The 16,983-nt window shown below is 36.2% G+C and overlaps 1 protein-coding gene across 1 annotated transcript in view; it reads right to left on the bottom strand.

Moving 5' to 3' along the window:
• Positions 1 to 14,320, bottom strand: part of LOC150084817 (V-type proton ATPase subunit D-like) — a 61,901-nt gene extending 47,581 nt beyond the window's left edge. Inside the window, exons 1-3 of the mRNA XM_090376625.1 lie at positions 14,025 to 14,320; positions 412 to 529; positions 95 to 242 (exon numbers count right to left, since the gene is read on the bottom strand). Coding sequence (XP_090232751.1) covers positions 95 to 242; positions 412 to 529; positions 14,025 to 14,065 — 307 coding nt within the window. The 5' untranslated portion in view covers positions 14,066 to 14,320. The remainder of the gene's footprint in view (positions 1 to 94; positions 243 to 411; positions 530 to 14,024) is intronic.
• Positions 14,321 to 16,983: the final 2,663 nt, after the last annotated feature.

The raw sequence follows: 16,983 nt of genomic DNA, 5'->3' as shown, positions 1-16,983 counted from the left end.
TGACAAGCAGAGAGGCACTGAGAATGCTTTGCAAAGCAAAAAAAGTAAAATTATTCTTATACGCCACAGCTTATGTTATATATACACTTATTACCTGCAATATTTTCTCGTTTACTTCTAACTTTAATCTGTGCTCTTGTTACATTCTGAAGAACTACTTGGTTGAAATCACCTGTTGTAAATTTAGCTTCTGCTAAAGAGAATGCAGCTTCCTTCATTACTTCTCCCATCAGTGATTTGGTCTGGTTGGGGGGAGAAAAATTGGATTAATATATATTTTTAAATTTTTATACCACATAATTCAATGCACTATTATGAAAGTGAAGCCAACATAATCAAAATAAATCAAAATGCCATGGATCTTTGTCCCAATCCACTTCTTCATAAAATGATTATTTTATATCAACAAACCTCAACAATTTTTTTAAGAATCTGACGAAATCTCATCTGCAAAGCATCTGCTTTCTTCTTTAAAAGGCTGTGACCTTTCTGAGCAGCTTTCAAACGTCCTTTCATAATAGCCATAGCCCTATAAATCAATAAATTAATTAAATTGGAATTATTTGCTTTAATTTATTAAATGAAATTGGATTTTCAAATTTTGCTGCCCATACAACAAAATGCTATTTTAAGAAATTAATGTAATACTGAGAGCCAAGTACAATTAAATACATCTCATTAAGAAATTTATAAAATAAAGGTCAATAATCAGCAAGTAAGTTTATATGAAATATGTTTAATTAACAGCACATAATAAAAATGTTCACATCTAATTAAATGATCAACAGAAGACAATTATAATGTGCCTAGTTAGATTAATAGTATACATTAAAATTGTCCATGAGAGAGAGACCTTAAATAAATAAAATGAAAAAATTATCCACACAGATTTTCAGCTGCCACATTGTCTGTTATTGGCAATTCATAAATTCACTCTTTTGATTATGTTGTGAGCAATATAACAAAGAGTTTGTTTTGATACACTACTGACAGGGATTTTAATGCTTCCTTTCAACTGCTGAATATTTCATAGATTGCTCTTATAGGCTGTCTGTTTTAACAACCTCCACAAAAAAAAGTCTGGGAATGTTAAATCAGGGGGATCTGAGGGGACAAAGTCCTTACAATATGATTTGGTCCCAAAAAAAGCTTGCAATATTTTAGTAGTTAAGTGTGTAGTATGGTAGGTTGCCCCATCCTAATGGAGCCAATGTCTCTCATTTTGCTCTAATAATTTATTAAGATGCCCTGATGAACCTCAATGGTGACAGTTCATTTAAAAAAATATAGGCCCAACCATCCTTCTTTAAGGTATGCCACACCAAAATGATTTTCTGGGCAATTAAATTTGTTTTGAAAAAAAAAAAAAAAAAAAAAAAATATATATATATATATATATATATATATATGCAGATTTTCAGCACTCCATATTCTCTAATTTTGACTGCTGATGTAGCCACTAAGGTGAAAGCACACTTCATCAGTGAAGATTTTATCTAAAATTTCAATATCTTCCCAGCAAGGAAAACTTTTAAACAAGTGACAGTACTGTAATCTTTTAACATTATCTTCAAACTGGTGCTTAAGCATACTGTGGATTCTGTATGGAAAAAGTTTTAGATGTTTTCATACAGCAAAGTGAGCTGCAACAAGTGATATCATCTTTTGAATGTCAAGTTTTCAGAGATTTGTTTGAAGATTGCAAAATTGTTTGGCTTATGTCATCTAAAATGTAATGTGTAAGAATATTCCTCCTTTTATGTTCCTTATTTCTAACTGATCCACACTCACAAAATTTTGATATTATCTTGAAAACAAGCTCTGAATGGATAGTTGGCATTAGAGAATTTTTCAACAAATTTTTGTTGACATTCACTGTAAGACTTCATTTCCAAGTAAGATTCCACTTAAAAACCACACTGCCTGATGGTATATGGCATGATCTTTATCCACCTGTAATGATGCATGTAACATCAAACATGGATTGTGACCAACCAAACACTTGAAATCCAAAACTGTCACTTCCTCCAGTTACGTAAAATCCTCCACTAGTGCCCTCGCACAATTATATCAATAATCATTGTACTCAATGTACTCAAATGTACTCAAAACAAATAACATGAATTTACTTTTAAAACCCATGTTTAAATCCTGTATAAAAAGTAGTCCACTTAAAGATAATTCATGGATCTAACAGAATATGTTCAATCACAAGTACTACGAACAAATCCCCAAGGCAGAATGTGCTGGTCCCACAGGAGCTAGTTGCTGTCAGTGACCAAAAAGGATAGATGGAATAGGACCAGGGTATGTCTGCCAGGGGCAAATGTTGATGACATTGTACAGCAGATATCATCTTTTAAGGGCACAAAAGGTGATAGTGTTGTACACGTTGGCACTAATGACATTAAAAAATTTGAGGACTTACTTAACAAGTATACAGGTCATTTGAAAAAAAGCTGAACATTAGGGTTAAATTTGAAAGTAGCTGCAATTCCGCCTAGACACGACAGGTGGGAGTATGTAATGAGAGCTTTGTCAATCAATCTGGCCCTGGAGAGATTGTGCAAGGCTCATGGAGTAGTATTTTTTTGCAGCATGGTCTGTGCTTGTTAACAGAAGATAATGCTTCTACAGTGATGGGATACACTTAAATAGAAAGAGTGCAAGAATATTTGCTGATTCTATTGAGACAGTATTAGGTGAGTCAGAAAACTGCTAGTTTCGGAGGATACACAGACTAACTGGTTTACAATAGCACAAGCAGAGGTGAATGTGATTCTTGCACTGCTTCTAATAGAAGCAGTGCAAGATTTTCAGTGCTGGGGATTTTCAGAACTGCTGGGAGTCATCATGGAACAAGTAAATAGTAAATACTGTACATGGGCTGTGTACAAGATTTTCAGTGCTGGGGATTTTCAGAACTGTTGGGAGTCATCATGGAACAAGTAAATACTGTACATGGGCTGTGACAGGGTAAAAGAGTAAGAACAGGTCCACGTATACTTGTATGTACACCAATGCTAGGAGCATGGTAAATAAATTCAGTGAATTTGATGTGCTGGTCAAGACATCCAAAGCAGATATTGTTGAGATATCAGAGATGCAGTGTCACAGAGATATAAGGAGTGTAGAATTTGAAATTGAGGAATACAATGTGCACAGAAATGCCACACAGGATAGGAAGGGAGGAGGGGTTATGCTGTTAGGTAGAAAACACAAAATCTAAGGCAGTGCATCCAGTTGACATGGGTGGCCAGTGCAATGTTGAGTCGGTTTGGTGTGACATAAGCACTGGGAAGGCAAAAATTAGAGTAGGAGTATGTTATAGACCTAATGACTCTAATGAGTACAACGAACAACTGTACAGAGAAATAGAGTGGGCCAGTACATCAGAATGTCTTGTAATGGGGATTTGAACTTTCCATATATTGACTGGAACTTGTGGGTTGGTCACTCATAGGCTAGCAAAACTTTTGTGGATTTATTGGATGATTGTTTTCTATAGCACCATGTTTAAGAGACAACCAGAGGGAGTAATACTCTTGATCTGATTATTAGCAGCAATTATTCATGCATTAAGAATCTGCAGATAAAAGACTTTTCATATCAACTAAGAAATACTGTTCAAGGTTTAGGCCTAAATGGATGTCAGATGTACTAATGAAACCCATAGCAGAGAAGAAAAATGCATGGGATGCATATAAATTATCAGGTGATGCAGAAACCTATGGCAGATATAAGCTAGTTTGTAGTCAAGTCACAAAGGAGGTTAGGCAAGCAAGGCAGATTATGAGAAACCTTTGGCAAAGGATGCAAAGAAACACAGCAAAGACTTCTTTATTTATGTAAACTTTGATAGTATAAACCAGAACTATTATGCTCAATACATTCTACTTTGATTTCAATACTTGTAGAAGATTAAGAGAAATTTACATCTGTATAATACATAGGATACTTCCGCATGCTACTCTCCAGAAACTAAAATGAAAATAACATTAATGCAAAATGATTACAGTTAAAAATAATTAAAAAATCAATTGAACACAATTAAAAAATCAATTAAATTTAAAAAAATTTAAAGAAGTTTAACACAAAAGGAAGGAAAATCATTTTTTAAAATTTGTGTTTCTTTTAATTTTTTAAATAAATTTTTTAATTGTTTTCAATTTATTATTTTTTACTGTAATCGTTTTTCATTAATGTTATATTCGTTTCAATTTCTATAGAGTAGCATATTGAGGTAAATTTCTCTTATTCTTCTCCAAATTATGAAACTTTAGAAGGAAGGGGATGAATCATATTGGTTCCACTTGATATCGATGGTTCAACTGTTGATGATCCTGCTCAGATAGCTGATAAACTGAGTATTTTGCATCTACATTTATACATGAGGTATTCCATAGGGAAGTGGAGACCAGACGTTTATAAAACTCTAACAGGGAGCTAAATGATTTTGTAATAATTGAGAGGAGAGTGAAGGAGAAATTGAAGTTAAACATGAGAAAGGCACCTGGGGATGGATGTGATCTATACAGTTATATTAAGGAAGGTAGCAAAGGAAGTAAGCAAACCCTTAGCCATAATTATAAGAGCATCCAGGGATTCGGGGAGGTTCCCCACAGACTGTATATGTGCAAATGTATCCACAATTCATAAAAGGGAATCAAGAGGTGACATGAGTAATTATAGACCTGTTAGCTTAACATCTTTTCCAGGGAAAATAATGGAGTCACTGTTTAAAGAAGTAATGCCAGACCATCTGGAGAGGAATGCAATCATACTACAGTCACAGCATGAATTTGTTAAGGGCAAGTCTTGTCTGATCAATTTGACTGGATACTATGATGTGGTCGCAAAGGAACTGGATGCAAAATATAATTTTGATACCATATACAGGAACTCTCTGACTTACGTAATACTCGACTTAAGCAAATATGACTTTACGTAAGTTTTTGCTGGCTGGTGCAAACTGAAAAAAATATGGAAATGTATTTTGCATCTGTAGGGATAAATGGAGGTATTGTGAAAATATCGTAATGTGAACCCAATAACACATTTTTTTTTTTTTTTTTTTTGTAATTCATTCCAAGTCCTTGGAAGTTGAAAATTTCACTATATTACTAAGCTATTTATCTCCCTAAAAGGTCATATTTATAATGGAAATTGCACTACCTTTTCATCGTTATCATATGTTCCCGTTATAAAAATCAATTTTGAACGACTCTGTGATATTTTCTAAAGCGCATTTCTGGAGGTCACGACCATAAAACAATAAAAACAATTTGCACTTTCCGGTTTATTGGGCTTTTCTGTTAGTGCATCTAATTATAAACGGGTAGTAAACTCGATCTTCTTGCATTTGCAATAATACCGATAACTGCAATTGTGTGGATTTTTACATTATTATGGTGAAACGTGTTACCCTTCACTGAAATCTTCAATCATATAAAAACCAAAATTTTCAGAAACTTCTCTTCATTCCTATTTATGTATTACATATTAAAAGCATACTATTTACACAAAACATTTGCTCAGGCATTGTGTGCAGTAGATGGTGAGAAAAATTTTATGTTAAGAGACTTTTGGAAATCTTACAATATTTACCATGCCATCTTAAACATTAATAAAGCCTGGACAAAAATTACTAAAAGTTGTTTAAATGGTGCATGGAAGAAAGTATGCCCACAGCACGTAAAAGGCTTTGAAGGATTTGAAAAAGGCGAATCATATGAAGAGGTTACAGATAAGATTGTAAAGGTTGCAGAGTTACTTCAGTTGGAGGTTAATGCCAAAGACGTGGAGGAAGAAGAGAAGGAATTATCTAACAAAGAACTCATTGACTTACAGGCAGCGATAGTGAAAGAAGAAAGTGCTGACAAAGCTCAAGATGAACCAAATGAGGAGCCGAGATGCTTCATCACCAGAGAGAGATGGCAATGGCATTTCGTGAAATTGCATCAGCAATGGCGAAGTTTGAGAAGATGGATCCTGACAGCAAATGATTCTTAAAAGTTAACAGAGGGATGAATGATATGCTTGCTACAAAGAAATCTATGATCAAAAAAAAAAAAAGTCACCATCCAGTCATCCATTAATATGTTCTTTCGTAAGGTTGAGCGGCCGACCCCTTCTAAATCTCCACAGCCCTCAACCTCCGCAGGGCATACCTATTAGCTGAAGACATCGATTCTGGCAATGATGCTCGAGAGGTAAAGCTTACTGACATTATGCCTGTCTCCTCTCTTTTTTTGTAATTTTATAATTTTTAAAATTTTTACATTGCACGCTTTTGTAATTTTTCCTGTGTACAAGATAATAAAAAATTGAATAAATACAATAAATAATTCTATTTACGTGTTCGTCGAACATTTATTTTTGATTCAATCAATTCAGCGAGTACAGCTGCAAGTGCTGCACAAGCATAGGGAAATTCCGACTTACGTAGAATTCCGTGGAACACAACCCTTACATAAGTCGGGGAGTGACTGTATTTGGATTTTTGAAAGCTTTTGGTACTGTTGCACATGGGACTGCTGCACAAATTGGAGCAGTGCGGCATTAAGGGCATGAAGGGCAAATCAATGGACACTGCTCTTCATGGATTAATGTTATAAGTGGAGTCCCCCAGGGTTTGGTGTTCAGCCCATTGTTGTTTTCTGTATTTATCAATTATATTGATGAAGATATATCAGGCTTAATGTCCACATTTGCTGACGATACGAAGGTTGGCAGGGTTATTAATGACAGTACACTATTGCAACGTAATCTAGAAAAGTTGGGCAGATGGGCAGAGAAGCTGCAACTAAATTTTAATGTTGAAAATGCAAAGTATTGCATATGGGTAGCAGTAACCTCAGAGTAACATATCAACTGTGGGTTACTACACACAAGAGTGTGGGGAATGAAAATGACCTGGGGTTAATTTTTCAGTCAGATACGAAGTTTTCAGAACAGTGCAGACGGGCTGCCAGAGCCTTTGCTTGAGTTCTGCAAATTGCAGCATCTAGAGACTAGGTACATAATAGGTGAACTGATTGAGGTGTATAAGGCTTTGAATGGTTTGAGAAAGCTCAATGCTGATGGGATTCTTCTTCTTGCTCAGATTATGCACTTGAGGGAGCATAAATTCAAGTTGAGAAAAGATAGTTGCAGAATAGATGTGCGGAAATTTGCCTTTAGCCAGCGAGTGATTGATTGCTGGAGCAGACTTCCATCTGGCATATAAGTTGATAGTTTAAATAAATTCAAGGAAGAACTGGATAAACTTTTGGGTTGAATGGATACGTGAAATGGGAAGGGTATTTTTATTCTTTTTTGGTTGATGCTGTATAAGCTTGCTTTCTTCATATGCCACTACTAATTCTAATGCTAAAAGTGAAATGTATGCTGCCAACCAAATATACTGAAGGACAAAACAGCCCTGTTTACTACATTTATTTCTATAACCATATAGCTTTTGCTATATTAAATACTTGAAGGTTTAGATATTATTCAGTAGTAATATTACTACAAAGGATACAATATCAATATGTTGGCACGAAAGAAAATAAGGCACTAACACATCTGTAAACTGTATTTGAAAGATCAGTACATCTGTTTTTTGGGGTGATAGGTGAAAAAAAAAAAAAAAAAATACCTGAGAGGTGGCAAATGAAATTTAACATTGACAAATGTAAAGTACTGCATATGGATAGCAGTAACCCCCGAGTAACATATCAACTCTGTGATACTACACTCAGAGTGGTAGAGAATGCAAAAGATCTTGAGATAACTGTGCAGACAGGCTGCAAGAGTAGCTCATGTTGTCTTGTCAATGATATACAAGAATTTTTCTAGCAGGGATAAGGAGATGATTTTCCCCTTGAGTACTGTATACAAGTCTGGAGGCTTCATTTTAGGAAGGATGTAGAGCTGCTAGAATGAGTACAGAGAAGGGCAATGAGATTGGTGAAAGGAACAAAGGGTTGCTCTTATGAAGGCAGGCTTAATTTCTGCAAATTGCAATCTGGAGAATAGGTATCTGTGAGGTGATCTGACTGGGGTTTATAAGGCATTGAATGGTTTGAGCAAGCTCAATGCTGATGGGATTCTTCCTCCTACCCAGATTAGTCCTGAGGGGACAAATTCAAATTGAGGAAAGATAGTTGTAGAATAGATGTGTGGAAACTTGCCTTTAGCCAGCGAGTGATTGCTGGAACAAACTTCCATCTGTCGTTGTGGAAGTTGACAGCTTAAATAAATTCAAGACAGAACTAGACAAACATTCAGAGTGAATGGATCATCACGAAACCCAATGCTCATGCATTGTACTCGTTGCATGCAGTGACGCAACAAGTACAACGAATGCACCCAAGAAAACTCAATTGTACAAAACAAGTGCAGTGATGCAACAAGTTGCAGTGACGTGCTACATTATACCGTTATAATGATTAATGTGTGAGTGACTGTGCCAAAATCTACAGCCCAGCGTTTGAAGGAATATCGTGAAAGAAAGAAAGGGAAGTTGGACAGAAATGTGAATCCAGTTGAAATTCAACAAGAGTGTTCCATTATGCCTGGGGATTCTCAAACTGCACCTCAAAAAATCGAGCTGAAATAATGAAGGAATATTGTGAATGGAAGAAAAAGAAATTAGAAATTCAAATTATTCCAAATAATAATGAAATTCAACCACAGAGTCCTACTATGCCTGATACTTATCAGGAATCTAAAACTCCAGTAGAACGAATGAAAGAATATCGTGCATGAAAAAAAGCGAAATTAGAAATGGCTAATAATGAGATTCCTGATTACATCCCTATAGTGTCTACACGAGCTGACAGTGAGTTTGAAAAACTAGTGTACAAAAACCCATTTGGATTTAGTTGTAATGTTTGTGATCGTTTGTGATCATTTATGGTTTCAATTAGATTTGAAACCATTTCCAACAACTACATATGAATTACTTCAAAATGAATTTCATTTACAAGAAGTGAGTACTTTCATGATGTGTAATACGTGTCATACTTCATTAAATGAGGTACGGATACCAACTATGGACATGTCAAATAGATTTATATATCCAATATATCTTACTCATTTGCCTCCACTGGATGTTGTAACTGAGCATTTGATATCATCACGATTACCCTTTATGCACAGTCATCATTTACATCAGTGGTTGTCAACCGGGGTGCCGCAACTACATTGAAGGGGTGTCACATAATTTGGGTTTAAGTTACTTAAACTTATTATTTTTTTTTAAATTTATATGTTTATTTCATTATAAAAAGGTGTAGAGTATCTTTTTAATTTTGTGGTGATCTATAATTGATGTTTATTTTGTACCTCTATATAAAGAATAAAATTATTAAATACTGTATATATATATATATATATATATATATATATATACAGAGAGAGAGAATCGGATCTAACAGGCAGAAAATTGAGTAGGGGTGCCGCAAAATAAAATAAATTACTTAGGGGTGCCGTTATTAAAAAAAGGTTGAAACCTCTGGTTTACATTATGAACATAGACAATATGGGATCATTGGACAAGTAATAAATGTACCAGTTAACATAAATACGATGGTTCATCAATTACCTAGAGAATTAGATGACGATTATGCCATTAACGTACATATAAAACTAAGACTCATACATAAATCATCATATCTACAAGGATGTGTGCAGAAGAAAACAGTGAAAATATGGTTACAGTATTTGATAAATTTACTTTTGTATAAATTCTATGGCATAAAAGTGAGTGATGATTTCTTGGGGACAAATGATGATAGTGAACAGGAACATTCAGATGAAATTGTGGAACCTGTCAACAATGATGATGAACTATTGATAATTCAATAACATTATTATGGTCTGAAGGTAAATATTTATGTATAGCACTGGGTCAGAAAACATCTCCAACAAGTTTCATATTTGCTATACATGCAGAAGAACTTTCTTTTCCAGCTATATATTTGGGACATGCATGAAAATTTAAAAATGGATTGAAAATTACTCCCTTTATGACGATATCAAGTGAAATTCTTAGATCTGATCATCGTGGAGTAACTCCCCAACATTTGCTATATATGGCAATGAAAATTATGCGAATGTGTACCGCAGAAAATTTGCAAATTGCATTTAAATCAGTAGGAATAACAGCTAACATTACTCGTTCTATATTGGAATTGAAAGAAATTATAAACAAGTCATTAGAGCCTAACATGGCATTTCTAAAATCAATTCCCAATTCAGCATATTTTTGGAGTCAACATAAATGAGATGTGTTTGCCATCATTCATCAATTAGGAAAACCTACAATATTCTTGATGTTGAATGCGTGTGAACCAACATGGCCCATATTACTATGTATGTTATACAAATTCAGATATAAATGAGAAATTACTACTATTGAAGTTATGGATCTACCTTACATCGAAAGAGCTACATTAATAATTGAAGACCCTGTAACATGTGCCATATACTTTAATAAAATTGTTGAGAGTATACTCAAAATTTTAAAATTGAAAACCTATAGTCCTTTTGGGAAATATTATGTTGTGAATTTCTTTAAATGCATTGAATTTTAAACTCGAGGAAGTCCACATGCACATATATGATTACGGATGAACAATGCACTTTCTGCACCATTAGAAGAAAAAGAAGGTGGGATGGAAGAAGCAATCCAAATGATAGATGCATTATGTTCTATAGAGAAAACTTCAGATTATTCAAATTTACAGCAACACAAACATACTTTTATCTGTTATAAAAATAATAATGCAAACCAACGCAAATGTCGATTTGAAGCACCATTTTCCATTTTGGTCAATGTCGCAAACTCGTATATTGATACCGATGGCCACAGATGATAATCAAAGATTAGTATATCGCAAAAAATATCGTAAAATGTATGACTCATTAGAATTGGATAATCATGTTAATTTCAAAGACTTCCTTAAATCAAATCAATGCCAATCAGAAGAAGAATGTCTAAATATTTTGAAGGCTAGTATCAAATGACCATGTGTATTTCTTAAACGCAAGATAGAAGAGAAATTTATGAATAATTACAATCCTTGGATTTTAGGAGTGCTCAAGTCTAATTCAGATTTACAATTTATCATAGAAGGATATTCATGTGCAGCATATGTAGTTGAATATGTGAATAAAACTAACAGAGGAATACCAACTAAGAAATACTGTTCAAGGTTCAGGCCTAAATGGATGTCAAATGAATTAATGAGGCTTGTAACAGAAAAGACAAATGCATGGGATGCACATAAATTGTCAGACGACACAAAAGCCTACGGCAGATATAAGCTAGCCTGTAATTGAGTCACAAAGGGGGTCAGGCAAGCGAAGGCAGATTACAATAAATCTTTGACAAAGGATGCAAAGAGTTCTTTACTTATGTAAACTCTAGAAGGAAGGAGATGAATCAGATTGGTCCACTTAACATAGATGGTTCGACTATTGATGATCCTGCTCAAGTAGCTGATAAACTGAATGAGTATTCTGCACCAACATTCACACATGAAGAGTTATTCAACTAGGGGAATTCCAGAAGTTTATCAAACTGTAACAACGAGATAAGTGATTTTGTAATAATTGAGAGCAAAGTGGAGGAGAAATTGTTGAAGTTAAATATAAAAAAGGTACCTGGAGCAGATGGAATCTATCGAGTTATAATGAAGAAGGCAGCAAGCAAAGTAAGCAAACCCAAACCTTAGCCATAATTATGAGAGCATCCTTAGAGTCAGGGGAAGTCCCAATTGACTGATGTGCAAATGTATCCCCAATTCACAAAGGGGGTTCAAAGGGTGACACAAATAATTATAGACCTGTTAGTTTAACTTCTGTTATGGGGAAAATAATGGAGTCACTGGTTAAAGAGGTAATACAGGATCATCCATACAAGACAGCAGTAATACTTGACACAGCATGGGTTTGTTAAGGGGAAGTCTTGTCTGACTAATTTGATTGAATACTACGATGTGGTCACAAAGGAACTGGATGCAAAAAATAATTTTGATATCATATACTTGGATTTCAGGAAAGCTTTTGATGCTGTTGCACATGGAAACTGCTGTAAAAATTGGAGCGGTATGGCATTAAGAGCAAGTTACTGCAATGGTTAAGGGATGGTTGAGGGGGAGACGGCAGAGAGTGGTAATAAATGGACACTGCTCTATGTAGACTAACATTATTAGCAGAGTCCACCAGGGTTCGGTGCTGGGCCCATTGTTGTTTTGTGTATTTATCATTGATATTGATGAAGGTATATCAGGCCTAATGTCCATGTTTGCAGATGATACAAAGGTTGGCAAGGTTGTTAATGACAGTAAAGACAGTATGCTACTGCAACAGGATCTAGAAAAGTTAGGCAGATGGGCTGAGAAATGGCAACTGAGGTTTAACATTAACAAATGCAAAGTACTCCATATGGGTAGCAGTAACCCAAGAGAAACGTACCAACTGTGTGGTACTACACAGTTGGTATGTTTCTCTTCAGGGGGAGAGAATGAAAAAGACCTGGGGGTAATTATGCAGTCAAATATGTAGTTCTCTGAGCAGTGCAGATGGGCTGCCAGAGCAGGTCATGGAGTTGTGTCAATGATACATAGGAATTTTGCTAGCAGAGACAAGGAGGTGATTATCCCTTTGTATAAGCCAATGGTCAGACCTGCATACAGTATCTTGAGTACTGTATACAGGTCTGGAGGCCTCATTTTAGGAAGGGTATAGAGTTGCTAGAATGAGTACAGAGAAGGGCAACAAGATTGGTCAGAGGAACAAAGGGGTGCGCTTAGAAAGAAAGGCTTAAGTTCTGCAAGTTGTAGCAGCTGGAGACTAGGCACCTGCAAGATGATCTGATCGAGGTGTATAACGCCTTGAATGATTTGAGCAGGCTCAATGCTTACGGGATACTTCCGATATTGACCAATCAGAGCAGCTGCAAAATAATTGCTCACTCTACATTATAGAAGAAGGTACCTACATTCTACAAGGAAAAACTGGAATTCTGTCTTTAGCACTCAGACATATGATGATTCAATTCTTATGTATATTTTTTCCCTATAATGCAAAGACTACTGTGGCACATTTACATCTACGCACATACACCTAGCTTCTCCCCACCACGAGTTGAAATTGGTTTCAGAATTTTATTAAACACACAGCTATAAAAAAAAAAGTAATAAAGAAAACAGTACATTAACATTGTATAACTGTGTGCAATGAAACATTTATCTATATATCAGATATCTGGCGAGTATGGGCTTGGCACCCCAGGGTCTTGAGCTGAATATCATCATTCTTCTCTTTCTTGGTGATTCCCTTCTATTTCTAACACACACACACACACTCTCTCTCTCTCTCATGGGTAACTCAATTTTTTTTTTTTTGGCTGGTGCAGCAAAAGCCTCAGATTTCCTTGCACCATAAGGCTAATAATAATAATAATATATTCTCATTTTACCTTAACTGCAAACATATAAATTTTGTAGCAACAAGAGTAGCAAAGCTCCACATCTTCAGTTCCTATATGATCTAAAGGCATTATAACGAGGAAGCGGCGAAAAAATCTGGGAAATGGATTAGATCCTCTGATTTACACAAGTGAAATACTTTCTAACTTATTTGTATTTGGCCGGCAAAAATAACTTTCTTTACAGCCATACACAGAAACATATCGATGCCTTTTGCATCATATGACCAATCATCATCGTTCTGAAAGCATGTTCAGAAAAGTGAATTTTTCCTAATAAAAATCAGCTATTGTTAACAGTTATCTGAGATATTTTGTAATTCACAAAATTATTTTTGGATCTGGGGAGGGTGAGGCAATCATGAATAAATCAATATATGAGTATATCCTTGTACTTTTACTTGATCATAAACAAAAGTTTATTTTTTTGTTTATCTTTTATGATGAGTAATTTTCTAGAATTTTTCGCAGTCAAATTAAACAGGACTAATCAGACGAGCTGCAAAATAATTACTCGCTCTACATTATAGAAGATGATACCTACATTCTAGAAGGAAAAACTGGAATTCTGTCTTTAGTACTCATATTTATATTTCTCAAAACTTCAATACAATATAATATAAAATATGTTTTCTATCTTCACTGCACTTGCCGCTTCGGAAACAGGGCGTATCAAGTAACAAACCAAATAAATTACACACGCGCACTGTACATAGAACGCATAAATCTCTCGGAATCATATGATTAATCACAAATATGAGAAAATCCCTCATTAATTAATGTACCGAAATAATTAGTTGCCATTCTATGTGCACAAAATTCTCGAACGGCGTCACATCCTAAGAGAATATTGCATCAAAAAGTTCCAGAAACTGAATTCGTTGAAAATACTATAAATATCTGGACACATGCTAAGAAAAGCGTTTCATTTTATTTTGTAGTAGCCTAAAATCTTTGAAAATTTTTTTCAGTGGACTTTTAACTGAAGATAAACAAAACTTTAGTTTTTGGTCTTTTGTTATGATAAGTAAGTTTGTATCGTCATTTTTTAGAATATATTAACCACAGGGCTCACATCTGGTGAGTATGGGGTTGGCACACCAAGGGTCCTGACCTGGATATCATCATTCTTCTCTTTCTTGGTGATTCCCTTCTACTTCTGACTCTCTCTCTCAGGGTAATTTATAAATTTATTTTTGGCTGGTGCAGTAAAAGCTTCAGGCTTCCTTGCACCGTATGGTTAATAATAATAATAATAATAATAATAATAATAATATCACTTTTTGAATATACAGTACCAGGACATAGTCGGCATAGTGTGTTTGGAGGTGACAGTGGTTTCCCACAAAGCCACCGGGTGGAAAAGATCTGAGTCCGAGTGCCGTTGATGACGCGAGGAAATTTTATGGGCTTTTTTCGCTAGTCGGTCTTGAGTTAGTCGGTCTCAAGCGTAGGTAGCAAGGTTTTTTTCCTGGAAAAACTAGGGTTTTTCGATCAGTAAAGCTGGAAAATTGACCAGAGAACACACGGCATTTACAGACACAATACACGTGGGTAGTTAAAAGTAGCTTTTTAGGGAATCCTAATACAATATAATCAAAGGGGGCTTAGAGGGGAACAGGTATCCTGTGTGTTATCAGACACTCAGCCTAAAACACTGATGGATCCAATATCTCTCTATTACAGAAGATTTAGGAGAAGTCCGGTTGGCCTGCCTCCCTAAAATCCACTCATGCACACCTTCTCGATGGTAAGCCCTGTTACGTCATCTAGGTGGCAACGAACGTGCAGAGTGGTTCTCTTCAAGACGCCTGGTCAGCGTGAAGAGGAAAAGACCAAACCCTCCAGCAATGAGAACACAACAATACAAATGGGCCCTCAGTCCCCAGCAGCTTTCACTCTCCCTCTTACGGCAGTGAGAGGATCAGAGTGGAAGCAGAGGATGCTAAGAATCTCTGGGTATGACCAGGCTGCCATGCACGGAAATTGAACTTGGCCTGTTATAACGTACGATCACTCATCGGTGGAGACAGGATATTAGAGCTGGAAACCTGGAAGTCAAAGGTGGAGATGGATAGATGAAATTCATGAGTTTTTGAGTAGTAAATGGATGACCAGTGCTCAAAACAGAAGGAACTGGAAAGTTGCTGGAGAGGCCTTCATCCTGCAGTGGATTGAAAATGGCTGATGATGATGAATACAATATTTTTAATATAATAGTTTTGGACCTTTTTCACAACGTGGCTGAGTTAGTCGGTCTCATACAAGATTTTTTCCTCCTGAAACTCAGGTTTTTCATCCGGCAAACAGAAAATCGCCCTCAGAACACACCCAATTTACACACAATATACACGGAGCAAAATGGCCTTAGTCGCTAATGATCCCAAAATCCCTCCTACAACAAACACCAACACAAAGTCGCACTTAATCGCACTGCGAAGATGCCTGACTCTTCAAAGCCGTATGAGCGGGAGTTCTGTTGGGTACCGTGAGTTATGTGTTGTGTATCTGTCCACGTAGTTACTGGGAGGCATGATCAATAAGGAAAGCCCTTCTCAGCATCCGTCTACACAGGGCTGGCTCTAGGCACCAACAATGCTAGCGCCTGTTTGGGCGGCACATTTCTAAGGGCGGCATTCCATTAATACCCCAGGGGCTCACATCGGGTGAGTATGGGCTTGGCAAACCCAGGGTTTCTCTTTCTTGGTGATCCCCTTCTACTTCTCTCTCTCTCTCTCTCTCTCTCTCTCTCTCTCTCTCTCTCTCTCTCTCTCTCTCTCTCTCTCTCTCTCTCTCTCTCTCTCTCTCTCTCTCTCTTCTCAGGGTAATGCGGGATTTTTTTCAACTGGTGCAGCATAAGCCTCAGCCTTCCTTGCACCATATGGATAATGATATACAAAAAAAAAAAAAAAAACACAATAATTCATAATGTGGATTTGAATAGTCTGCGCGTGTAGCACAGTGGTATCGTCACTGTCCTCCCCACTCCACGTGGAAAAGGCCCGGGTTCAAAAAATCCCATCGATGACGCTAGGAACTTTAATGGGCCTTTTTCACACAGTGGCAGAATTAGTCGGTCTCAGGCACAGATAGGAAGGTTTTTTCCCAGAGAAACTGGGGTTTTTCGTCCAACAAAACAGACAATGAACCATAGAACACACGCAATTAACAGATATAAGACACAGCACGGCAGATAAATTTAATTACTCGGGAGGCCTCAAAATAATAGTTTTTTTTTTTTTTTTTTTGTGAACTTGAATAAATGTTTTTTTTTTTTTTTTTTTGGAGCATTAGCAACTAAGGCCATATTGCTCCGGGGATATGCGGAAAGGTCAGGGAATGGCCTTTCCGCATCCTCCGTATTTGGTGGATCACAGGCTCGAACCCCGGTCTAATCAAGAAGCATGTGCTATGCACTGCTGCTCCTGCCCACCTGGCTATGGAGGCGCCTTGAATAAATGTATTAACGGTATTAAACAGTGGCGTAGCTACCATGTAGGCAA

This window comes from Mastigoproctus giganteus, chromosome 6 (genome assembly GCF_048544385.1).
Source record: "Mastigoproctus giganteus isolate SK-2022 chromosome 6, ASM4854438v1, whole genome shotgun sequence".
NCBI classification, from domain to species: Eukaryota; Metazoa; Arthropoda; class Arachnida; order Uropygi; family Thelyphonidae; genus Mastigoproctus; species Mastigoproctus giganteus.
The sequence above is the reverse complement of the archived record's forward strand: the minus strand, read 5'-3'. Positions and strand labels throughout refer to the sequence as shown.